General features: G+C 35.3%; 1 protein-coding gene across 1 annotated transcript in view; it reads right to left on the bottom strand.

Moving 5' to 3' along the window:
• Nucleotides 1-27693, bottom strand: part of NEGR1 (neuronal growth regulator 1) — an 805991-nt gene that overhangs the window by 158392 nt on the left and 619906 nt on the right. Inside the window, exon 6 of the mRNA XM_081305503.1 lies at nucleotides 20988-21139. Within this exon, the coding sequence (XP_081161629.1) occupies nucleotides 20988-21139 (152 nt within the window). The remainder of the gene's footprint in view (nucleotides 1-20987; nucleotides 21140-27693) is intronic.

Here is a 27693-nt window from a genome sequence, read left to right as displayed (position 1 = left end):
CTAATTAGCTATTCTGAAGCTCAACCAGACTTCCCTGTAGCCTTGTTATCTAACTAAGTGTGTCCCTTGAACTTACAGTATCATTCACCCCTGAGAATTAGAAGTCAGCCTTTGATATAGAAGCACAGAATCAAAGTCTGCATTTTAACAAGATCCTTGGTATATGTGTAAGCCTGATAAATTTTAAGATGTACACCAGGGTTACAGCCACCATTTTTACCTCTCCTTCTTTGTAGACTGTTGGGGGGATTCTCCTTCCTAGGACTCTTGAGTTTCTTCATGTTTTGTTGTTATATAATTTAAGGGGAATGACAAGGATAGAACAAAACAAAATAAAAATAAAACAAAACAAATCCATGGCTAGGTCCAGTGGCATACACCTATAATCCCAGTGATTTGGGAGGCTGGGGCAGGAGGATTGTGAGTTCATAGCTGGCCTCAGCAACTTAGAGACAAGGCCCTAAGAAATTCGAGCAATTCAGCAAAACCCTGTCTCAAAATAAAACATAAAAAGGCTGGAGATGTGGTAGTAATTAAGCACCTCTAGGTTCAATCCCTGGTACCAAATGATCAAACAACAAAAAACTGAATAAAAAATAAAAAAGGAAATACTCTTATGCAGACCATGTCTTATAGAATGAGAAAATATATCCTAAGACAAAGAGCTGGCCTACTTATTGCTGCTATAAAATACTGGGTTCTGTAATCTTGGTGTTTTCCTCTAACAGATACCACTACATGTTCAGACATTCATCTAGGAAATCCATCTTACCTTGTGGGCATGGGGGCTCATGAAACTAAAACAAACTTGCTGACTTACTGCCTACTGTCTGTGTTGTGTGTAATAAAGTCATATCTCTGAATCCAGGAGCTGTGTTTTCTGCCAGCATCCATGAAATTGTGGCAAGTTACCATTAGCTTATAAATTGGGTAAAATCTCAGACACTTTATACTTATTGACACCATTTTCTGTATTCCTTTCTTTTCTTTTAAACAGAGTTTCAAAATACAAAGGTAGAAGAAATGTATTCTTTTCTAGGTTCTACCATGGATGGTAATACCAAAGAAGAATTACTAACTCTTCTTTTGGGAATGATTTCTTTACATAAAATATGAGAGAAGGAAGGTGAGAAATGAGGTAGGCTATGGGAGTTCGAAGATGGGTAGTTTCTTAAGGTCAGCATTCATGTCTTAAGAAGGCTTTGTTAATTCTTTTCCTCTAAGATTTAGCACATTTCTTTGTGAGTTGGAGATAGCAATAAATTTATGCTGTTTCAATCTAAGGAGAAAACCTTAGTAACTTATTTGCCTTAGCCTACCCTGATTCTACATGAAAGGATGTGCATATGTTCTGTGCATACACAATGTCTTATTTTGTGAAGACAATTACTCATTGAATTAAAAATATATGATTAATTTTGATTATTTCTGATTCAGTTTCATTTTGACATGTTCAGATCCTTATTCATTTGAAGTTTTATGGAGTGTGGGCATCTTTGAAAGATAAATAATTTGTTCATGATTTAATATAAAATTCTTTTGAGACTAAATGAACAATATGATGATTTTTAAGAAGAGAAAACAAGAGAAGAAATCACAAGGCTAACGTGTTTCCTGAGCTACGCCACTTTCAGACTCACAAACTTAGTATAGTCCTAGGTCCTCTTCAGAGATGCAGGAAGAATGTACCTTCAGTAAGGGCGTGTCACATATACCCTGTAATGAGAACTAACGGGAAGACTGGTAATTTATATTCTGCAACACTGAAAAGCCAAACTGCTTTGGACCCCAAGTAAAGCTGTAAAGAAATAACCACAAAGCATCATATTCAATATAAAAGAAAACTAACATGTTTGTCATGCTGAACTATGAGGGCACAGAACATCAAGAGTGTAGTAGTCCCCCTCTTATTCATGGTTTCATTTTTCAAGGTTTCAGTTACCTATAGTTGACCATGATCTGCAATGGAATTCCTGGAGTTTAAAAGTCCAGAAATAAACAATCCATATGTTTTAAATTGAACCACATTCTGGGCAGCATGATGAAATTTGTGTCTTCCCGATCTATTCTTCCCAGGACCTGAAGGATTCCTTTGTCCTAGGCATCCACATTGTACATGTTAGCATCTTTTAGTCACCTAGGAACTGTCTCAGTTACCAGATTGACTGTCTTAGTTGTGCAATGCTTATGTTCAAGTAACTCTTATTTTATTTAATAATGGCCCCAAAGTGCAAGAGTCATGTTGCAAAGGAGGCATCAGGCATAACACGTACCAGGATAGATTAACTTGTGTTTTGTGGCAATTCTGGAGGGCATATAGGAAAAACATAGTACATAATGGGTTTCAGTGTACAGTTTCACTGGGGGATGAAGAACTTATCTTTTACAGATAGTAGGGACTACTCTATTGGCCTTCCATCTAAGCTCATTATTTCAGATCTCCTCAATGTAGCTGTTACTTGATTGAGAGGGAACAAAGCGGGTGGTAAGTGAAAGATTGGAGTTTCTTGAATTATAAACCTCTCCACCAAAGGAAAAAAAAAATCTTTACGATTCCTAACAATGAAATTAGGTATATGGGAAACCTACTCACATTTTGAGCAAATCCTTTTGTCAAAGAAACCACAAATTCAGACTAGGATTTTAGTTGTTTACCCTTACAGAGAATTCTGTGTCCCGATTATGCACCAGTACAAAGTTGGCCACATAAGCTGTTCATCTGTTGATGATTTTGTCAGATATTGTCATGGAGCACAGTGTCCAAAAAACATATTCCAAGAGGGCAAACACAAGGGCCACTGGGGGCAATGGATTAGGAGTTCTTCCCAAGAGACTAGAGTGAATTGCTGCCCAATAAGCTACTTAAGGATCATTCCACTGTTGGAAAAGGGAGTCGTGACTCTTGCAACAGGCAGGATCTGATCGCTGCTATGGTTAAGTGAATGCTGTGAGTTTTCTTTTCTCATGTTCCCAGAATAAAAGTACTATTGCAGTTTTCTGGAGCATAGTCCATCATAGTGTTCTGACTTGTGTGTGACAGAAAGCATTTGTTTTAACCCTCAGGTCATCAGACCAGATGCTTTCAGGCTAATACAGAGAAAACTGTGTTATAACAGCCAGAGATCCTGTTCCTTAGTTAGATCCAGTCTTTGAATGGAAAACTATGGTTTCCTATCTTTTATGGAAATGAGTGGATTCTACACATAGGGAGAGCATATGCCTGACTAGTTGGGTAACAGAAGAGTGGATTGTGATAAAAAATAAATGTTTTCCTTCAACATTCATCATATCATTTCTCTGTTAAAAAGAAAAACAAAAAAGTAACTGTATATTTTTGCAAAGAATACTAACAAATAACAGAACATGATCCCAAACTCTCATGCAGCCAGCTAAGTAGCCAGGTCAGTAAGAACCAGTGGTATATGAGATTTTAAGATGTATTCATAAAAGGAGACATGGAGATCTTTTCTTCTCCCTAAAGCATGAAGTATAGATATGATGCATTGAATTGAAACCACCATCCTGGACCATGATGTGTCCTTGGGAATGGATGTTCCAACTTGGAACAAAATCCCAGGAGGAAGTTCATCCTTGATGCACTGATGTTTTTCTAGCCCTGAACTGTCTATCCAGGCTTCTGTGTGTGAGAGACAGTTTTATCTTGCTTGTCATTGTTATGTTGAGCTTTGCCACTTGCTACTGTTCCTAATCCTAACAAACAGAGATGCTTTAGAAAATTTATCTAAAGAAGAGATTTACAAAACCTTAACCTTTTTTGTTAGTTCTTTCCAGGTTCCACAGAAATTTAATATTAAGAAATATAAATGATATGTTAGTTCTTAGAATATTCCCGTTCTTCTGGTGGGGGAAGGGTCTCTAAATACTTTGCTTAAATAGAATTTTAATGGTAAAGTAGAATGTAGATAAAATAATTGCTTTATTTCTTAATGATTTAGACATTAAAATTTCAAGAGTCATTTAAAACAAGACAAATGTAAGAACTGTACAAACTTTACAGAATTACCTATGAAAAAATCTGTCGTATGGCTGCAAACCTTCTAAAAGCTATCAGCATTTTGGGAGGAAGATCTAAACCCTTATTTAATGAGAGCATAAACAAGTACTTGGACTTATTGTGTATTTGCTGGTCTTTTAGAAGGCATAGGTTTTTAGCAATACATATAATGGTGGTCACAAAAAAACTGAAATTAATATTGGGTGATTTTTAATCTAACACACACACATACACACACACACACACACACACACACACACACACAGAGTCAGTTCCAAACATCACATTAGGTTCCAGATCTTTTCTGTTATCTGCCTCTGGGATAATCAGTTCCATTTCTGCTCTGAAGTCATCCTCTGTCTACTTTTGTCACTTTGTTGCACTCTCCTTCTTGAACAATAGTAACAATACTGACATAGCACAATATTTTTTACAATTGTTAAGGCTAGGCCTATATCATGTTGAATTCAACTATTGTTAAATCACAAAGGAAAATAATGTTGTCTTTACATTTGAAGATAATGTTTCTGAATCACCATCAGCAGAATACTTGCTTAGAGCTGGTATTTTCTAGTACCAATACACATTCTCTTGCTGAATTTCTGAAGTCATGATTATCTGTATCTAGATATAGCACTGCAGTCCACCCAGCATTTCCTCATTCTCTATTGAGCCCAGATACTAAGTCTGATCTTGCAAAAGCCATAGCCTGTAAATGTTGTGCTAATTCTCTCTCTCTCTTCCCACTCCCATCAGCTAGTGCAGGGTGTATACACAGGGATCTATATTGTGTGTATTTATTAACAGAGGGGATGAATTTGTACTAAACATCTCAGCTCTCTCACCTTGCTCCTGTTACATACTAATTTCCAGACACTGAGCTGGGACTAGTGATAGAGGCTATTAGAGATGAAAGCAAAGCGAAACAATAAACAAAGACATAACAAAAAAAGCAAATGTAAGTTCTCCTATCCAGAACTTAACTCTTCCTTAAACTGGTGATAGTATATACTACAACAGATATTTCAATGGATAGCCAAATTATGAATAAATAAATTAATAACTATTTTTATGGGTCTGTTTTCCATGACATATAAATTATATGTATTAATTAACTATATCCATGTCATTGTTAACCAGGAAATTCTCTAATCAGAAGGTAAGGTATTACAAATCTATATATTAAAGTTCTCTATGGATCGATTCAGTGGCAAAAGGATTTAATTCTATTATATACTCTGAGACAAAGAATTTGGCTCCTTTGTGTTTTTGGAGAGCTTGTTGAAACATCTTGCATAATTTGAAAGAAAAAGAGGTTGGCCTATACAATTACATTAAAAATTAGTGGACAGACTTAAAAGTGCCCTAAGAAAAAGTTAGGGAAACATGTATTAGTGAAAGGTTAGACATCTCATTAAGCAGTTCAGTGCTAATTATCTTATTATTTGATCAGCATAATAGATCAACAGAGTGGAATAATTGCTCTTCCTTAAAATACAATTTGGCACAAATATATATGATTTTCTAGAAACATATAAAGCACTGATGAATAAGAACATGAATGCGAGCAGTGCCAAAAGTGGTAGAGGAATTAAGGAAGAAACTCAAATAGCCTCATCTAAGTAATGGGTTGTTCCTCAGGTACAATAAGACATCTTAAGAATCAAGGTATTACATTTCAGTAATTCTATTTCATGTTAAGTATAGTCACCCACATTTTAAAAGCTATCAATCATATATAAAAAGATAATTTTTGCTGATGGCATTTGATCCAGCAATCTCACTACCACGCGCGCGTGTGCGTGCCTGCGTGTGTGTGTGTGTGTGTGTGTGTGTGTGTGTGTATTTATAGATATATGTAGGACATGAATTTAGTATTTTAAAGAGTCATCTTTATTCCCACATTTATTGCATCACTATTTACAATAGCCAAGAAATGGAAACAACTTAAGTGTCTGAAAACTAAAAATGGATAAAGAAAATGCAGTAGATACACACAATGGAATACTAGTTAACTATAAAAAAAAAAGAATGAGTTTCTGTCATTTGCCTAACATGAATGGAACAGGAGATCATCATGTTCAGTGAATTAAGCCAAGCACAGAATTTAAAGTACTTCATGATCTCACATATAAATGGAACTTTTAAAGGTTGATTTTATAAAAGGCCAAATAGAATGGTAGTAACCAGAGGTATGGAGATCAGGGGAGAGAGAGAGGTTTGGAGAGTTTGATCAATGGGTACTAAGTTAGAGTTAGAAATAAGAAATTCTGGTGTGCTATTGTATAGTAAATGATAATGTAGTAGGTATTTCAAAAAGCTAGTATAAAGAAGTTTTAATTATTTTACCATCAAAAAAATGGTAAATGTTTGAGGAGACAGATATGTTTAGTCTCATTTAAACATTACCAAAATATCATAATGCTCTATAAATATCTACATTTTTTTTGGTTTTTATTTATCAGTTAAGAAATTTAAATTAGCAAACAAAATCAAACCCAAAATAAAATGAGCAGTCTCCAAAAATTTGAATATCAAGATACCTTAGCTTGTCTTTGTATTCCCGTAATAGCATAGGATTAGACATACAGGTCAACAGTTTGAATAATGAAGAAAGAAAGAAAGAAAGAAAGAAAGAAAGAGAGAAAGAAAGAAAGAGAGAGAGAGAGAGAGAGAGAGAGAGAGAGAGAGAGAGGGAGGGAGGGAAAGAAAGAAAGGCAGAAAGGAAGGAAGGAAGACAGAAAGGAAGGAAGGAAGACAGAAAGACAGAAAGGAAGACAGGAAGGAAGGAAGGAAGGAAGGAAGGAAGGAAGGAAGGAAGGAAAGAAGGAAGGAAGGAAGGAAAGTACTAAAGTTTTAAAATTTTGAAATAACGGTTAATCTTTCTATACCAAAATATGTAGTTTACAAACTATGGGTTACTTCCTTTAAAGTGTTCAAGTATTTTTGAGGGAAGTAGATGGTATGAAAGAACTAATTCCATTTCTTTCAAAGCAGTTTAAAATATGTATTCCTTCTCCCCTGACTCTGGCCAGGTTAGAGGAGAGATAACAATGGATTTGGATCCTATTGTGATGTTAATATGAGGCTTTAAAAGTTTTTTATGACTAGATAATATATTTTTCCCCTCTGGCTTCATTGGATTAAAATATTACAATATAAGCATCCCTGGAGGTCTGATAATTTAAGTCTAAAGAAATAATGTTGCTTAAAACCTAGTGCGGAGTAGGAAAGGCATAGTCAATTACATAAGAGGGAAATATTTTGTGCTGCAACAAATTTAAAGAAATATAGCATACTTGTGAAAATACTATGTACGCATATATTTAACACAGAGACACTGCAAATCTCAATTGTATCAGGGACCATTACATGGATTAAGAGATGCTTAATTACATCTTCCTTACCTCAAAATAAAATTAAGGGAATTATGTATATATAGTGAGGGGGATTGAAGTTATATGAGGAAAAAGAAAAGCTACTATTATATGAACTTTTACCATGTGCCAAATATTTTATACTTTTTTAATTCTTCCAACTCCATGTGCATTAATTATTATTAATTCCAATTTATAGTTGAGCAATTTGAAGATACGAAGGATTATATAATTTGACTAAGGTCAGACAGTTTATATGTGGAGGAATCATGTTTTTCTTCATAGCCAACTGAATTAAATAATGGAATATTGAACCTAACTGGTACCAGTTCATGAGAACAATAGTTAAATTTTTAGGGATTCTGTGAATGCCTCACGAAACATGGCCACTATTAAAACTAAATTACATAACCTTACATAATAAATTGTATTAATAACCTTATATTAATGAATTTTATAACTACTCAAACCTTATCACTTCAAAATTATGTTTTATGATCTTCAGATTATTTACATCTATCATATTGTATTGTAGAAATATTGTATAATGAAGTGCTACAGTGCATTTCCTCCCAACTCTTCATTCAGTATCATCACTTTGGTAGCCTGAAATCACCTATAGTAGGCACATTTATACTATGAAAACTGGCAAATGTTCCCCACAGGGGTCTATTTATTGTTTTACTGATTGTCTTGACTTAAGAGAGTAGGGACAAAAGTGTTAATGGAAATTAAACACAAATGTGTGTCAAGTCTTCGTCTTTTACATTGCAAATAACACAAAAAATTGAGGGAATTTTCTTTCAATGTTTCAAATTATTCTTTTATTCCACAAAGAAGCTGCATGTGTTATTTTCATCTTAATTTTTATCATAAATAAAAATACAAACCCATATTTATCTTACAATGATGCTCATAGTTGGAACACAACTCCATATGTCATATCACAGTTGAACTGCAACCATAGTTTGGTTACAGATTGTCAAAAATTAGTGAAAAGCACCTGTGAGAATTAATCAGCTATCTAAGATTTACAATAGAGAAAACTGCATATTATGTTATTATTTGTAAATTTTGTTACACACATTCTTTATTTCAGTTAAATATATATATCAATGCATCACTGAATAGATAACAATGAAACCAATAAAATATAACGTAGTAAGTCTGAATTTACATATGGAGAAGTGTTTGCAAGGTATAAAGTTGAATCTATTTGATAGTTGTCAGTATGTTAAATAAATATATGGAGATGGTATTGTGTATGAGAAAGTGAAGGAGTTTTGTTAGAAGAGTGGAAGATGTGCAACTGGTATACAGCATAAGAGGAAAAACCATGAAAAATAGAAATGCATAAGAGAGACCTGTTGTGCCCAGAAGAGGATTTGTAACGTTTCTTACATATTTTAGAGATGAAGAGAGGGAGGTGTTTCACAGAATACAATTCTTTAGAGACCCAGTGAAGATTCTTTTGCTTCTCAGTAAATTTTTAACTTCTGCTTCTAGAACTACTGAATGCAAGCTCTTTGTGAATGTTCCCTCTATTTAATAGCAGCATATCATGTTGTCATATTTATTTCCTGTTAATTTTCATTTCTTCCACATTTTAGAATCCATATTGAAGGATTAGAACTCATTTTTTTTTCAAAGTCAGAAGACATTCTTTAGGGGAAGCAAAGTCTTCTCAAATCAAAACAAACATAAGAACAAGCAAACCAAATATCCTTTGGGCAACCAATTCTGTGACTAAGAATATTTTTGAAAAGTAAGCCTGCTTTTCCCCAGGAAGGTTTGAGAAAATCTTCCTGAAAATCTCAGGCAAAACCAAGTTGCTTCCCAAATTGGCCATTTGCACTCGAGGGCTAAAGCTGAAAACGCACAGAATTGCCTGAGTAATTCAATTGCACGGAGAATCGATGGCAAGTGTGAATGCTGCCCTGGTCAAAGGTTGGCCCTTAGGCTGCAAACTTAAATCAATTTTGGGTAAGCTAAGTTTGATTACATTTTCAGTGATGAAGCTTTCAAAAGCAATTTTGAGCTTGCCTATTCAGAGGTGTTTGGGTTCTGTCACAAATCTACACTCGTCGTGAGAGAAACATCTATCTCTTTTGGTGATGATTAAGCCCTGGAGTTGAGGAGATGTGAGAGAAAGACAAACAAGAGGAGATTATACAGAAAAGAAAAATAATGAAAAAATAGTGATTGAGAGGCAATCACTAATAATATATGAATCAGGAATGTGTCTAACCCTTTAAAATTTTATAATGATAACAAGAGGGGAAAAATTAAATAAGGGAATAAAGAAAATAAATAATAGATGAGAATAATCATGACAGTACCATGTGGCAGTGTAAAATTATTGCATCACATGAGGCCCATTCTCTCAGGTGAGGTTGGCAGGAGGAATGTTGGAAAAATACAGGTGTTTCTGCAACGTGAAGCAAAATGGATGTAAGAAACGATGTCAAATATGATCTCCAACAGGCAAGATGCTAGCTTGAGGGAAATAAACCCTTTCAACTTACCTTCTAAGCCTGTGGAGTTGTTGTGCATCTACTGCTTATACAAGTCTTTCTAAAAATGTGTTTACTCAATTAATATTATTCAGGTTATAAACAGCACTTTGCTACAATTTTGTAAACATGCTGTTATATTCCAAACCATAGCCCTCCCAAGGATGATGGCATTTTTTGAGAAAATACTAATTTCCCTATAGTAAAATCCACTATTGCTTAGAGTACATACTAGTATTCTGTCAGTTTTCGGGAAATAAGCTGTCTTGTCTTATGAAGTATTTCAGGGAACTTGTGATTCCCTCTAAGTGGACTCAGTAGTGACCCGAATGGTTCTTTGACAAGAATTATGATCTGCCTCACTAATTAGGCAGCTCCACATGTGCACTAATTGGATTGATTTTCAAAAATAAAAGAAGGAACTGAAGAGTATGCAGCTATCTAAAATCACATTTTAGAGCTAGGCAACTCAAATTGCCTCTTTGCCTTATAACTGCTGAAACGCAAAGACGGCTGGGAAAAAAAAAAGGTAAAATTGGGAAAAATCCAGCCTCTTATAAATGTCTGGCTACAGCATAGGTGAAATAACATTTCCACACAGCAAGTCTTGCTTGATTTATTCTAATCTTATTTAAGTATATACTGGGCAGATAGCTAATTTGTGTCTCTATAGAGGGATCCCAATTGAATTACACTTATAAGGAAATCTGTCCCATGCTGAATAGACACATTCAATGAGGACATGCCATTTTTAGTCCCTTCCCCAGCAGTTTTATGGATACTAAAACTGAATTTACAGTGCTTTAGAGAAAGTGTGGCCCACTGAAATATCATTGCTTTCACAGTTAATTCCTCCTCTTCTGCCTTTATCTGGAACATCAAAATGGCAAAAAAAAAAAAAAAGTGCCAACTTCACTTAACTTTCTCTTTTGGTGGGACACTCCATTAATTATGCTTTATACTAACTAAGGAGAAATGGGAAGTTTAATAATTATGACGCCCAGCATTTTGTAATAATGATTTTTTTCCCTATGCACATCCTTGGGTCTTTTATTAAGGGTCACGTTTCCATTTTTCAGAGAAAGAAATCTAAATACAAAAGGGGGAGAGGGTAGCTTAGACTTCACAACCTTCTTATGTGCTCAAATCACTAGAGCATGCTTCAGATCTCCTCACAGCTATAAGGAAAACAGTGCATGTGTAAAGAGACTTCTCAGAAATAATGGGAAGGGAATCTCTAAGAGGACATCCTTATAAGCTCTCCCAGAGACATGACTGGGAATGGTATTATTGAAGGAAGTGTCTGCTAACACATTTTCTTTAGGCTGAGAATGTTGGCATGTTTTCATTTTTATAAAGCCCTAACAGCCAAAGCGCCATGCACACAAAGTTATATTTGACCTAATTTATTATAGGGTTAGGGCTGTGAAATAAAACAGCAAGCAAGAAGGTCAATTCCTAGTGCCTTTCCATAGGTTGCTGACCAACAGAATTGAAACTGAGAACATAAAGGAAATTTCCCTGGGGAGAAAAATTCTTTGTAGAGATGACAAAATGATTAGGCCAGCAGTGTTTTTGAACGAAACTTTATGGAAACTCACCGCAAAGCCAAATATATTAAAATACGTTTTTTTTCTGTCAATAAAAAATAATATTGAGTTCAATGACAAAATTTTACAGAAGGGAATATATTGCCAGCCTTTTTAGTTTTTTGAGTAAGTATAACTTTTAAAATAACATATGCACATGTATACGTACATATATATTCACCACTATTTTTCTTTCTTAACTATATAGATTTTTTAGGATCTTAAGGCAGTACAGCTGAAAGAGAACTTAGAGTTCAGTTATTCTAGTCTTCTAATTTCATAGATAAGTAAACTCAGGTCAGAGAGTAAAGTGCTGACAACCTTTCAATTTAAGGTCAGACTCCAAGGCTAGAGCTCTTGGTAAAATCTTATGTCTAAATTTGATCTTTCTATATATTTTTGGTACCTAATTTCCCATAAGCTTGTAGCATTCCAAGGCTGATCAACAACAGCAAATACCAAAGTTCCCTTCTCCCTTTGGTATTTACTGACCCTTCAGCTATGGGGATGTACAGGCAGCACGAGAAGCTTGAAGATGCAGCTGTCAAATTGCCTCTTAACCTGAGAGAAACACAACAGCAGAGTAATTAATCTTTTACAACCTTCTCTATCAACCTGCACATTTTTTTTTCACTCATTACAAATGAATGTTTATGTGCATGGCTGATTTAATTAATAATTATAATAAAAAAGACAGTTTCATAACCATATATAGAGGTAGATAAAGAAATGAATCAAATAATAAATGCTGTTAATTTGGATATACAGTGAAATACGGTTATAAAGTTATTCGGGTTATGTGGAAGTGAGCCTGCTTGTGACTATTACTCAACATTTAGGTTGTATATAATATCAGAAAGAAAAGGAAACTAACATTTAATGGGAACTTGTTTTAGATTAGGCCCCATATTGGCCATTTAGTATGTCCTATCTCATTTCATCTTCATGGAAACCCCTAAATATAAAGTATGCTTCTCTATTTTATAAGGGAGGTAAGTAAAGCTCAAATATTGAGACTGAGAGAACCATTCAGAATCCCTCCGGTGGGATTATGGTTTCAACTCAGCTTTGCTTGACTCAAAGCTATGTATGTCCTCACCTATATAGTAGGAAGTGTTGGAACAAAGGGAGGAAAACTGTTCTAGCTCTAGTTATGGGGTTTGATGTTGGGCTCCGACTCACCCCTTTGGGGCTTCAGTTTCCTCACCTAGTAAAGTGAAAGAATTGCACTAACCCACAAGTTTTCCAATCTAGTTCTCTGGAATTTGATGACACTTTGATGGGCTTCAATGTCACTGTGCAGTGTGATAGGGAGGAAAAAGATTTACCAGGGTTACCTCCAAGGAAACTGATCTATCTCCAATTCTCTCTTTGTTATACAGTCGTGTATAGCATAATGTGCTTTCAGCCAGTGATGGACTGCAGAGAAGACGCTGGCCCCATAAGATTATAATGGAGTTGACAAATTCCTACAGTTTAGTGACATGGTAGCTATCACAACACCATAGCATAGTGCATCACTCAGATGCTGTAAATAAACCTACTATACTAATAGTATAAAAGTGTGGCACATAGAATTATGTACATTACATAATACCTGATAATGTTAATAAATGACTATGCTACTGGCTTATGTGCTCTACTATACATTTTATCATTTATTATTTTAGAATGCACTTCTTCTATTTACAAAAAAACTAGTGGCTGCAAAATAGTGTGTTGCATTACCCTAGAAGCACTTCATATATCTCAGGTGACTGTGTCTCTAGATCACATCATTCATTTCTCTTGCACTTGATTTAATCTCTGTTTTATTCATCATGGCTCCAAAGAAATAAGCTATGCTATGTAAGTGTGTGTGTGTGTGTGTGTGTGTGTGTGTGTGTGTACTAGGCTACACAATCTCAGTTTGAGTAAGTACATTCTATGTTGTTGGAATTTTGATAGAATTGCCTAATGATACTTTTCTTAGAACACATCCCCATTGTTAAGTGAATTCATGACTGAATAGTAGGGGTTTGCATTTGGGAGAAGACAGAATTTCACTGCTTTCTTAAAAACTGAAATAAAATCAACTAGTAATATCTGAGTCACCATCTAGCTAGCTATAAAACTCTGTCAGTTGACATGTGCAACTAAAATGTTGATTGCATCTGTATTAGGTTTTCACTCATAACTATTTGGTGACCTTGAGAACCTCATTGTGACTTCTTCAATCTCAAACCTGTATGGTACATAGTGACCATTTTGTACCTATCTTCCTAAAAATACACACGGGCCAGGCATGGTGGCACACGCCTGTAATCTTAGCAGTTTGGCAGGCTGAAGCAGGAGTATTGTTAGTTCAAAGCTAGCCTCAAAAACTTATTGAGGCACTTAGCAATTCAGTGAGATCCTGTCTCTAATTAAAATATAAAAAAAACAAAACAAAAAAACACACAGGTTCCAGGGGAAAGGGAAATCCTCTTCCTTCACTTAAACTCCATTCAGCAAATTTGTATACACTCATTATTTGAGTAATAATTATTTTTCTGTGACTGTTCTGTTGATAGTGTGTGTCACTTGATAGGCCTGCAGAAATATATCAGAATTTGCCTACAACTGCAAACAATTTCTGTTGAGCATTTATTATGAGAACATCAAGGGAAGTCAATAATCACCAAATCTAAATTTATTACTGCCTCTTTCAACCAGAAGGAAAACCCTATCCTTTTTAAGTTTCAGGAGGGTATATCAGATTTGATTTAAAATATGAATCATTTAAATTTGTGGTATCTCCTTTCACATAGAATCAGAGTTCATTATAATAGAAAAAGCAAGAGAGCCTATACAGTAGCTTTCCAACATCTGGGGACATTTCAAGCTAGCAGAGTGCTGAAATATTACTTGCAAAAGGTAGAGTTCATTCCAGATTCAACAAATCAGTCAACAAATACTGTTTACTTGCATCAGTTGAATCTGAACAGGCAAAAGCTGTCATATTACCCAATTCTTACATTCTCTGGTTACCTCTTCCATTTCCCTTTTAGATACAAGCTACTGACTTACTTTTTTTTTTTCAAAAGAGGAGGTATGTATCAAATTAAATAGGCAGTGAAGAAATATTCTTTAATATAAGAAGAGATTTTCTAGAGAAAATACTACTGACTGTGTAAAACACTGGAAGCTAGAACTTCATTATTTTATCCACAGCATAGCTAAGGCAGATGAAAGACAAAGTTTGGGTGAGTTCTTTGAAGGTTTTATATGTAATATTTTATGTGTATTATTCTGTGACAAATACTTTGTTACTTTGGATAAATGCATATACACTCAAAGGAAGAAAGCCCCTATGGTATCCTTAGGACTTGTAATCCAGAAAAGGATTTGAAAGCATACTTTTGGGGACAACTTAAAGGGGATTTTGGTATGCACCCATTGTAGCAATACTATTATTTTATCTATTTGGGGACTATAAGGAGACACTTCATTTATATTAAGTCTAGATTTGTTTCAGATATTTTCATTTTTCAGGTCTTAGGTTATATTAAGCCAAAGTTGTGTACTTTGTTTATGTAACTCTCTTCTTTCTTAATTAATTATTCTTCCCAATTTCCCTTAAGATGGTGAGTTAAAGGATAACTGTTCTGATGTAAATATTTGTTGTTTTGTGAAAGTAAGAAAGAAAGCAGATACAATGTGTTTTACTTATAGAAATGACTTTATGTTTTTTAGGTACTGAATTTCTTCTTAAATGATGGTGTATATTTGATGAATTGGACCCATAGATGGCAGGATGGTACCATTTAGTTCATATTCTTAAAGAAACAGACATTGAAGAATCATCTATTCTGTTGCTCATATTCAAGAAGCAAAACACATAGGTGAAAAATAACAATAAAATAAATAACTCTGAGTCTCAAACTTTTACTTAATAAGGAGTTTTCAATAGTTGGCACATTGTCATCATCAATTATGATTTTTTTAAAGCTTTTTTTTTTTTTTTGCCCTGAGGGCTGATCTACACTGATCTGCAGAATAGTCTTTCTCTTTACACTTCTAATTTTCACATTTTTAAATGCAGAAATGCTTCAGAATTTTTTAGACAGATGATCTAGATGATGAGAAATCTCCACGATGTACTTTATTGTATTTTTCCACATTTTTTTTTTGCTTCTATCTTAGTTGACAAGGTATACTCTAGCTAAAGTAACTTAAAGTAGTCCCACTGATGAAATCACTACAATTTCTACTTAAAAAAAAATGTAGTCCCTTTTACAATTACAACCTAAAGCCTAAAGAGAAAGGGTTTAAAGATGACTTTGAGTTAAATCACAGGCCTTGCTAATTTCTTCAGGGCCTGAGAAAGATGTGAAAAGAGGCAAACAAGCCAGAGATGAGGAAGGCTTGTGGAAAACCAGCAGGCAGAACAAGTTTATTTAACTGAAGCCCAAGTATTGTGTCTCTGCAGGTCAGGTTCATGATCACACACAGCTACTGGACCTGCTAATGAGCAAAGTGGCCTGAGAAGACCGGCTTCAGGGCGTCTAAGCACAGCAATGGTCTCATCTCCTTCCTAGGGTGGTTTATTTCTCAGCTCTTTGCTTCTTCATCCACGTATTCAACTTTAATCCATGGAAACCTATCTTCTATTCACAGTTTTCCACAGAGATCCTCTGGCACAGATCACCAATAACTGTCCAATTGTTAGGCAGAAGTTGACTTTCAGACTTTTTCTGGCCTGATGCAGCAAAGGACACTGCCACCCCACCATCCTTCCTGAAATAGTTTCCACCCATACCTTCCACAGCACTGAACCTCCTCTGGCATCTCCATTCACACTGAATCTGCATCCTTCTAGAGGATGCTCCTCCTCCTCTATCTGCTCTTCCATGCTGACTTTATTTGTATTTCTATCCTTTGTCACCTTTTCATGTCCATATTTTTACGAGAAATCTGATTTACTCACATGATTAAAATCACCACCTCCATTCTGATGACTTCCAAATCTATATCTCCATTCTGAACTTTACATTTAGCTACCTACTGGGCATTGCCTTAAACTGGATATGTCCAAAATTGAACTTATTCTCTTCTTTCAATCTCTACCTCCTTTTAAAAGCTAAAAGCCTGAATCCTTCTCTTAAGTTCTTATTTGGATTAATGTCACCCCAACTAAACATTAGGAATTATATAGCTTCCTGCAACTCCCTATCTGTTCTCTCAAATTTGGTCATCAACTCATATCTCCTAATTCCATCTCAACTCTCTCACATCTGCTCTTCTTTCTGTGCATTTAGTTTCTTTTGTTTTTATTATTCAAAGTTTTAGTATCTGGATTTGTCATCCAGATCGACTAAGAAAGTCTTTCAGAAAACAAATCTATTCATATCATTCATATCTTTCAGTGATTCTCCAAATCCAGAATAAAGTTCTTGTCCTAATCCATGCCAACTTGTCTAGCCTCATATCTCAGTACTTTCCTTCTCCTTGTTCTTTAACCATATGGAAATACTATTGTGTCTTCAAACACATTATTTCATCGCAACATGTCTTTACATGAACTGTTCCACACTAGCCATCCCCTCACTCTTTCACACCATTCTCATACCCAGGATCAACCCAATCATTTCCTTAGCTCATGTGGCATCTTCTCTATAGCTTTCCTTGAGTCATTGAAACTTCTGTTTTTGGAAAAATGGGACAATAATGGCTAAGATGTTACAATTCAAATATCAATATTAGATACTCTGGATGAGAGTCCATTCATTATCCTTGAGATTTAGGCCTATTCCCTACCTCAGCATAGTACCATTGTCTATGTTGCAACAGATTTGCCTGTTTTCTTCCTTCCTTCCTCTCAGCTGTCTGAGAACTCCTTGAGATTGGGATTCTAGGCCAAAATCTAGCACAGTGATGTGCACATTGTAGGCAGTCAATATATATATTTGACACATTACCAGTTAATGAATTATCTGGATCTCAAAATAGAATTGTGTTGGTTCTGCCTTTACTCTTTGAATCTCCTATCCAAACTGCTACACTGCAGGTATCATATTTAATCTTGAATTACTGCCACAAAGTCTGGTTAATGCACTAAGCAAATGATGGGATTAAATTAGAAGCTAGATCTGATACATTACTTCAAGTACAATGGTTTACAATATTGAATGCCTTTCTTTGTCCCGGGCTGAATGATAAGTGTATGAAATGAAACATCCCCAGTAGTTGATATCTTGAAAGGGGGTTGTTATTATTACCCTCCTTTTTCAAATGAGTTAACTGAAGATTTGGATTTTAGGTAACTTACATGAAGGCATACACAACTGATGTGTGAGGCATGTGATCAACCAAGACCTACTTGACTCTCACTATGTGAAATGCACACATACCCCCATTCACACATTCTAAAGTGTTGTGTTTTCTTTATGATCATCTTAGTTATGACCTGCAACTTTCCATTTATCTTTTTGATGATCTGGAAAATGTGAGTTATTACAAGCCAGAAGTAGATTGTAATAATTGTAATAGTCTCAGGGTTTGTCCTAAGTAGTTTGAATGAACAGCTGATTCCTAGTGGCTACCACTTTGTTGGAGTTTGAGTGCATGCTACTAATCAGCATTATAGCAGGTAGCCCACACTGCCAGTTACCCTGACTTTGACTTATCAACTGTTCAAGGACACAAGTCACAAAACATGAAAATTTTCTTATTCAAAACATATGCCAAACAACATCATCTATACAGATGGTGGGTCCCTTGGTGTCTACCTCCTTTTCCCTAAACAAGAATTTGGGCAAGTTAGCATTACACACCCCATAACCTATAGAAAGCATTGACCTGTAACAAATGATAGAGGTTGTTTAGAAGGTCACAGGTCAATGTTGGATTAGTTTAGGACTTGTTTCTAGTGTTGGATCATTTTTCTAAAGGTTGAGCACTTTTCTCCTTCAGAGACTTTGAAGATGTGAGAGGAGTTCTTATGGAAGAAGAGTGGACATTTATTTTTAAAATAAATTTTCATATATTAAATAACATCCTAATTATTAAAGGAAAGTTGATAAAACCTACAGAAAGGACAATTATTTTATACATAGAGATTTACGTTTTGAAGAGCATGTTGTAAATGATACAAATTATCTCTGACTTTCTTGATGGTTTTATGTTCATAAAGAATGAAGTGTATTAGTTAAAAGCCTGGACTCTGCAGTCAGACTATCAGAATTCAAGTTTTCACTTTGTCACTTACCAACCACTTGGCCTTTGGCCATATTTATATTCTCTCTGTAAGTTTCCTTATCTGTGAGAGGGGAATTGTAGAATCTAACTTTAAATTATGTGAGAATTAAACAAATCCACATAAAGAAATTAGAATAGACCCAGAGTAAGCTAACAAGTGTTGTTTGTAATTACAGTGATATTGCCTTGTATCTCTGGAGGTTGCAAGTACACATTCTGTGGCTGAAACACAGTTTACTCCTTCATTTACTCATTAATCCATTAATTCAACTATTTAGTGTTTAATTCATTTATTCACTAAATATTTACTAATCACCTATTAAATAGCAAGCACTGTGCTTGTTGGTAGGGGAGATAAAACTGTTTATCAGACATTGATTCTTCTCAAAGAACTCAGGGTTTGGCAGAAAGATTAAAACTATACAAAAATAACAGTGGGGGTAGGGATATAGCACAGTGCTAGAGTACCTGCCTGGTGTATGTGAAGCCCTAGGTTTAATCCCAGCACCACAAAAAATAAATACAATGATTATTATAGTACAAATAGAAATGTTTAGTGCAATGAGTACTTCAAAGGTGCATATGAGAGTTCTAAATAAATAGGAATTTCATCAGATATCATGGCTATGTTTGTAACTTCATACAAGATTTGTACATTTTGACTTTATTAACAAAATTTAAAAAGAAGTTTACTGGCGTGTACTGCATCTCAATGGACAGAAAATCAGTGGTAGAGATTGTGAGATTCCATCCTATATATTCCACATTTAGAAGCCTTTTGGCAGCATATTATTTTCAGATGATAATGTTAAGGTTGTTAGAATAAAATAGTCATTTTTAAATAAGTGACATTTGTTCTTAATTTGTCACATTCATTAATACTTCATTTTTTAAGAATCAGGAAGTGATTTAGAAATTTAAATAGCAAAAAGTTAATATGTTATAAAGCCTTAAATTTTTTTAGTCTTTTAAATTCATTGATTCTTTTAGGCTCTTGAATATTTAAACTATGTAAAATATTAATAATATACCAAAGAAGTATCAATATTTATATTAAATTGGAATTCATACTGTTTTATAACATCTTCAATGGTTTCCCTTATTCATAATCATACTAAGAAAATCATTTTCAAGGACGACACTAGAGCAAGCATATTACACTATAGTTATTGCATGGCAAACAATGTCTTTCAAAATTTAACATTAAGAAATATCAAGCTAAAATTTAAAAAAACCCTGTGATATAAACTCATATATTTTATTTCATATCTAAGACATGGCAATTCAAAGTTCATAAATCAAGAAAGTTACGATAATATATTTCCCATAGTAGGAACATTATATATTCTATCCCTGTTTCTACAAAATGGAAAAGATAATTTCTGTGATGAACTGCAGAGCATGTGTATTTTTCAGGGATAGCTTACTATCACAGGATGCTGATATAAATATACACGTCAGGTTACTATAAAGTATTAAAGATAAATAAAAGGGTAATTCAGATAACTTTGTGGGATTGAACAGGGTGCTCTAGTTTTCTCTGAGCTTTTTAAGAAACACACACTTTGAAAATTAGAAATATTTTAGAGTTGCAACCATTTTTTGCTTCCTTGGCTTCTAAAACACACTAAAATTAATTGAAGAGGAAAACAGTATCGGGTTCTCTCCCTTTAACATGTCCTTGTATTTGCTCTCTTATTCATTTCTAGTTTGCAGGAAGTAACACACACTAGCAATGAAATATTTATTTTAGTGAGCTCTTAAGCTATATTCCAAAACACAGGCTTGAGTAAAAATGTTATCTGTATGGATTAAATATTTTGTCCACCATTACTTACTTACTATTTCATCTTATTTATGGCTTATGAAATTCTGGCTATCCAAAGATGAATGTCTAAAGAAAACTAACCAAGAGTAAAGCAAGCCATAAATAATTTATGCTTCAAGATAACACATTTTTTAAAAAACCCCAAAATACAAACAAAACCCTATTAAAGCAGCTGTCCTCAGTAAGAAGTCACATTTCTGTTAGCCCTATTATTTATGTATTTTTTTTCCTTAGCGCTAAGATATTTTTCTATGCACATGTAGACTCCTATAGGAATTACAAAATTTCACATGTCCCTATTGTTTGGGGACAAGGTTTTCTGTGTGTAAGGGATGTGTCACATGAGAATGAGTTCTACAACGTACATTCCACTCTTAGGTTTCATCTATGCCACTGTAGAGGCGCTGGGAGGCCCTGGGAGCACTTCTTCAGCACTGTATTACTTACGGTTAAGAGGCAGGCTCGCATTGGTTGTGCCCAGCTTGTTGGCAGCCACACAAGTATAGTTGCCGAAGTGCTCCTGTGTCACGTTGGTAACAGTGAGAATGGATCTTGTGCTAAAATTTTGAATAATAATTCCTTGTTGGCCATTGAAGAGCCTAGAAGACAAAATAAAGTCTTGGTAAATATGTATCGTGAACATGAGTTTCACATTTACCTTACATGGGGTAGGTATGCCAACCCATCGGCAGTTTGATAACATTGAGGTTAGCGTACAGATGATAACAATGTAATTATATTTTCCTTGCATTGGTAGACTGGAAGGAGGAGAGACTGCCTGACAGCTGCGGACTGTTCCTGTGGGATAATTTGTGCTACATAACAAACAGAGCTTGGATATCCACAGGCCCCATTGACGCACTGTTTTGTTTTATAGGAAATTAAACACAGCATAGTGATAGTAACTCCTCTATTAAAGTCAAGACAGAGAAAAAGGAAGTAGATAAGAAGATGCCACTTAAGTTAGAAACTGATGGTTTCTAGGCAAGCTGGTTAGCGTATGTCTAGGCTGGTTCAGATAACATAATCGGGCAAATCTCATGAAACTTAACCTTCCAACTATGATATGATATTCTAAGACCAAAATCAACATGATTTTACTATTGCCACGGGATACTCAGATGGACAATTTCCTGGGTGGACATTAAACCTAGGAAGAGACAGTAGTATAGTGTTTAAAAGCTGAGTCACATCTTTACCATGTTTTCAGAATGTGCCCAAGAAAGTGCTTAAACCTCTCTGGGCTTCAATATGGGATTCAATTTAACTTGATTCTACCCTGACTTACTCAACAACTTCTCTCCACACTTAGCACCAGAGACCCTTATTCTCAAGTAGCATGGCTTCATGTCAGCACCTGTCATATCCACTCATTCTTTGTCTTCTTTCTTAATCTTCTCCCTGTCTCTTATACACTTTCTCTCTCTGTCAGTTCCCTCCTAGGCAGCCCCACCTTAAGACCTGTCTCTTTTTTCTTGTTTCTCCTTAAATGACTCTTCCTTCTCTGTATTCTTTTATTGCATTGTTCCCTCCAGCAGCTTCCATGTAAATAAGGTGTATTTTTTTTTCAAAACAAAAAATTGAATTGTTTTAAGCTCCTGTAAAGGTAAGACCATGTGAATATAGTTTCTCTGATATTTGAATCATACCTAGTCCTTTATAGTGGTATTTAGGCACAAAGTAGCACAAAGGCCAATGGAGTCCAGGTGATAGTCTCCCAACACAGGTGTTATTAAGTTCCTCTTCAGTGGCCTCTTTAAGATGTTTTCTCTCTAAACATAAATTCTTCTGCAATGAGGAGGCCAATGAGATGTTAACTTCTCCCTGACTATTCCTAGATTTATTGTGAAAGAGACGTACTGATGACAATATGGGCTATGTAAATTCATAGTACAAATGTCATGCTAGATTACCCTTTTCATTCATTGTGTTCAGTTTAGTACCAATCAAAGATACTAATAAATGGCATCCCCTGAGAGTGTAAGGTGAACTCCTTTGCCATGTGTTATGTAACTTGCACCTGGATTTAGATAAAATATACTATAGTTAAATTCAGATTAAAATAAGTAGTCATACTTGACTACTCTGGGAATAACTTGTAGTTCATATAATAGCTGAATCTGACTTATTGAAAACGTAAATTTTAATCAGATAAACAGAACTTTGAGTTGAATAAATATTGAACAAAGTTCAGCTTAAGCAATAAATCTAATGATCCCCAACTCTGATAAAAGAAAATAGGGCATCAGATATCATGAGTCTGGCAGCTTTTTCTCCTCTTTCTCATATTTCAAGACTATAAAACTTTGCTTTAATGTCCCACAGCATTTATTGCATAATTTTGTGCATTACATTAATAACTTTGTATCTAAGAAGTATACATCAGGCATAAAAATCATAGTTTTGTTGTCCTGCCAGCTTAAGCATTATGACTCAAGTCAATTTGCCAACATTTCTGTTATAGATACATTCCAGAGGACTTAGGAACCCTCTTGAAATTGTGCCCCATCTCTGAAAAAACAAGATTGCTGTGGTGCTAAAAAATTAAGAAGGAGTTGACCAGATCTTCAATGATTAGACTCTGGGTCTAGCCCAAAAACTCAGACACTCCATCCTGCTATTGGCTTATTCTCCTAATGGTTCTTTCTGAGTTGGATTTTGATTCCCTGCCCTTAAACATATCTGAAGGAAAAGCTTCAGATGTTGCTGAGTCACACAGTGCATCCATGCTCTGTTTGGGAAAGCCTGTTTTGGACCTCTGGCCAGCAGTACTGCGTGTTTCTTTAACCAAGTGTCACTTAGCGCTCCAACCCCAGCTAGTCAGATCAGCCACACAGGTGATTATGGGCAACAAAAATGAAAAACATCTTCCCTGAAGGGTTTTGTTTCCTCAGGGGAACTACCTGTCTGAGATTATCAGAGAAGTCCAAAGCTTACCTATCAGAGAAGTTTAAAGCTGACTCCTCAGACATCACTCAAGACCCTACTTTTACCTGCTAGAGGACTGGGAGGGCCTTTGCAAAGCTGACTGTGAGGGAAAGTGACTTCTGAGATGATGTACATCTCCAGAGGATGTACTGTAATTTTCTTGAAAGGATCTGGGTTTGGGACTTTCTTAAATATTCAAATCAATTCAGAAAATATCCATTCCATTGTTATAAAGATGAGTTCTATGCTGACTGATTAGGGACTAGACAGGTAGCACAGGAACTCTGCCCTTGAGAAGGTCAAAGTCAAGCAGAGGAGTCAGACATGGAAAGAGGCATTTACTATAGATAAACACACCCACCCTGAGTTATTGGTTGTAGAAATTTGAGCCACACCTGGAAGTAGGTATGTCCTTAATCTGATTAAAACCACATAATAAAAATGTTCTTTAATTGATGACATTTCTTTTTGAAACAGATTATTCCAAGATAACTGTCAGTAATGATACTTTCTACAAAAAGAATCAGTCTCATATTGACTTACAGAATGAAAGATGCTGTCCTATAGCCTTTTATTTTTTTTCTAAAAAAATGTTTTTTTTTCTACTGAGTTAGGAGTTAGACATGGTATCCCTTTCTCTAGCAGCATGTGGTGCTTACTTGGAAATACCTGGTCACTCTTCTTTGTTGCATCTTCCCCACAGGGAATATGGCTATAGATCCTTCTATTACTGTAGACCCTGCTGTCCTCTGCCTCTGACACCAATAGAAGTTTGTCTCCATATCGGGGACCATTTCTCTTTTTCTTCCTTTGTCTTTTGCCAATGTCTCATAAATCTGTAAACTGCAGGCTATTTGCTTTGCCAGCAGATTCTGCCAGCTCATAAGTGACACAGCCCGACCCACTAACTAGCTCTGAATTAGAATAGTCCCCCTATATTTTTTAGTGTCAGTCAAAAGTAGTACATGGAAAGCATACTAATTACTAGAGATACTACATTTCAGACTCATGAAATGCTTACAGTCTTAATCTCCTGCAGGCTGTAGTTATCAAGGATGACCAAAAGAACCTATAGCAACATCACTATAGAAAATCTGACCACATAGCCATGAGTACCAATTGTTAAGATTGCAAAAATAAATGGAGAAGCTGCTCTGTACCTTATTCATTTTATATATAAATCTAGCTTCACTCAACATTTTGGGATTATTGTTCCCTATCTGTCTTTCTGGGTCAGGAATAATAATAAATAATATAGGCTCTGCATTATAATTATATTTCTAGTCTTTTCAGTGTGAGGAAGAAGGTTTTCTATATGTGGAAAATGGTAGTTGTTCTCAATACACTCTGGCAGAAGTTATCTAATACTAAAAAAAAAAAATTCAGCACTATACCCCCAAAATTTTCAATGTTAAGATCATAAGAAATTGATATTCAGAAAACATGTAAGCATTTTCAAATGTATATATCAATTAAACTTCACAGCAACTCTAGAATATTGGTGCTATGTGCTCCTGTTATAAAGATGAGGAAACTGAAGTTTAGAGAGATGAATCTAATTTATCTTTTACCATCTGGTAATTAGCAGGTTGAAATGCAGGTCTTCTGACCATGGTATCCTCTTACAACAGCAGTTAGTCTTCAAATCATAAGGAGTAAACATGGATATTTGAAGTTTTGAGTATTTGCATTTGGAGATAGAAGTCAGAAATCTTGGTTCTTTAAGAAAATTGATTCGGGGCAGAGAAAAAAAAAAAAAAACAATGGATCTCAATAGCCAACTGGTGTGTGGTATCTGTGCCAAGAAAGTCAGGTTCCATCCAAGGATTGAGCATAATGGGGTAGAAAGTCAAACAAACAAAAGGCTTCAATTCAGCTAGCTATCTGGATGAATCTGTCAGAGGTCTCATGACTATTTGATTTTTAATTATGTCTTATAATAAAGCTTCTCAAAGTTGCTGTCATTAGCCTCTAGGGGAGTCAGTTTTTTGGGCTTCTTGAAACCTGAGATGAGAAGCATAAAATGGGTTTTCCTCTCCTTTCTCCTCCAATTCCCTCCCAGTCCACATACCCTATGCATCAAACCCTATTATGGTTTGCTTCCCTTCCCCAGGTTCACTAAATATTTGCATGGTGGAACATCTCACCTCAGTGTGGATACTCTGAATGTAATCAAGAATGGCAAAGAATGCAACCTTAGTTAGGGGATAAGAATGCAATATTCTAGAATAATTCTAAAATCCTGTCTAAAGTTCAAGTTCTAGTGATGCTGTAGAGTGACTGCATTGTGTCTGACTTGGCCAAACCATAAGCATAATATCAAATGCTTTTCTTTCTAATCTTATTTCAGTTCTAAGATTTCATATATCTGTGTGATTTTTGATTAATGTCCATCTTCCCTATTAGAGTGTAACTCCTTTATGGCAAGGTTTCTAAAGGGTTTTGCTACTTTTTGTATTCCAAACACATAGTATAATAGTGTTGGGCACTCAATAGGTAGGGACACAGTGAGTGCTGCATGCTTGACTCTCCATGTATTATGCTATTACATATTTTAATTCTAAGTTTTTTCATTTATGAAATGGGAAAAATGAACCCAGTAGCAAAATGTTAATGTAAGAATGTTTTAAAAATATATAATGTGTAATAGCTATGCACATATATATCAAGTGCGGGAGGCACTAGATTATGATAGGTGATATTATTGTTTGATGATAGGCTCTGTTTCTTAGACAGAACAGATACATTTCCTCTCAGATGGCAACCAAATATTAAATAGTGAGCATACAGGAAATTATTTTTAAAGAAAAGATCTGGAGAGTGACTGAAAAGATCATGGCATTATGATTCCAAGATGTGCCAAATTCAGTAACAATTACATGCACATTATCAACCTCATCTAGACTTTTCACAGATGTGCAGGGTAGATAACAGAAAAATAAGAGTAAAAAGGGGAGGAATAAGAACTGCTGGAAACCAGAGAGAAATGAAAATTTATGTGAACATGCTGCTATAGCAACCTATTGGTTTATTGTGTTGCTTGATACTTAAGGCTTGAAAACAATATGATATCATTTATTCCTAGGAACAGACTGAAGAATATCATGCATCTCTGTCTTAGCCCCAAGGGTATCTATCTTTAGTTGTGCATTTGAATAAATTAATGTTATTATAATACATTAGGATACTTTAATGATTCTAGACTTTATTAAGCTATTTAAAATGTATGTCTTGTTTATTTTATCAATTTTAATGAAATTCATAATTTTAGATAAGAGACTTTTGGACTGCTTTACTTGTGACAGTTTGATTCACAGAGGGAGGATCATCCCTTTTAACCCTACATCGAATAAACAAAGGCTGCAGTGCAGGTGACAAGCCGCCTCTGACTGCGATGAGTTCCCGTATCCCTGACAACCTGGCCTGCAACTGAATTTCTCCCCTCTGCTTGAACTGCTTTTCTAATATCAATATGTCCATGGTTTTAATGTCAAATTTCGTCCCACAGAATAATAACACAACCATTTTGGAAAGATTACGTTTACAATAAAGGAAGACAGAATTGAGCGACAGAATCCACTTTCCTTTCCCCAAACATATGCTGGGTTTACAATGTCCCACAATCTAAAGTGACAGGATCTAGTTGTATGAATACTTTGTTTTCCATCTGAGACTGAATTCAAATAAGAATGTCTCTACTTTATAATTATTAAAAGGCTATAACTCATTCTTTCAACATTGTGTGTTATTCATGCTAAATACTATGTTAGGTGTTGGGGATGTGATGGTGAACAAAGAGAAACCTCACTCCCAGGTAAGAGTTTAAAAGTGAGCTGGGACAAGTAAAAGAAGCTGAGGATGGTTTAATAAGTGCTTTGATAAAGCTACCTCCCCAAATAGACAAGGCTCTGAGTGGCATTCCTGGAGAAAGGGGCATCAGCATGGAGATTAAAGGACTAGTCAGTGAAGGCAGACAGCTCAGGGGAGCCAGGGATGGGAATGTGTGGAAAAGTCCTTAAGCAAAGGGGTCAACATGTGAAGAGGCATGAACGAAAGCAAGCATGTGCAATTTGGGAACTGAAACTCTCTCACTATGGCCATGGTTCAAGTTGTGAGGTGCAAAATAACAAGATTCATAGCTAGAGAGGTAAACAGGGGCTACAGTGTGAAGGCCTTCCATGCTACATTCTGTGCTGTTAGAACTCTGTCCAGGGACAGTAAAGAA

Source organism: Spermophilus citellus, assembly GCF_964194105.1.
Source record: "Spermophilus citellus genome assembly, chromosome: 9".
NCBI classification, from domain to species: domain Eukaryota; kingdom Metazoa; phylum Chordata; class Mammalia; order Rodentia; family Sciuridae; genus Spermophilus; species Spermophilus citellus.
The sequence above is the reverse complement of the archived record's forward strand: the minus strand, read 5'-3'. Positions and strand labels throughout refer to the sequence as shown.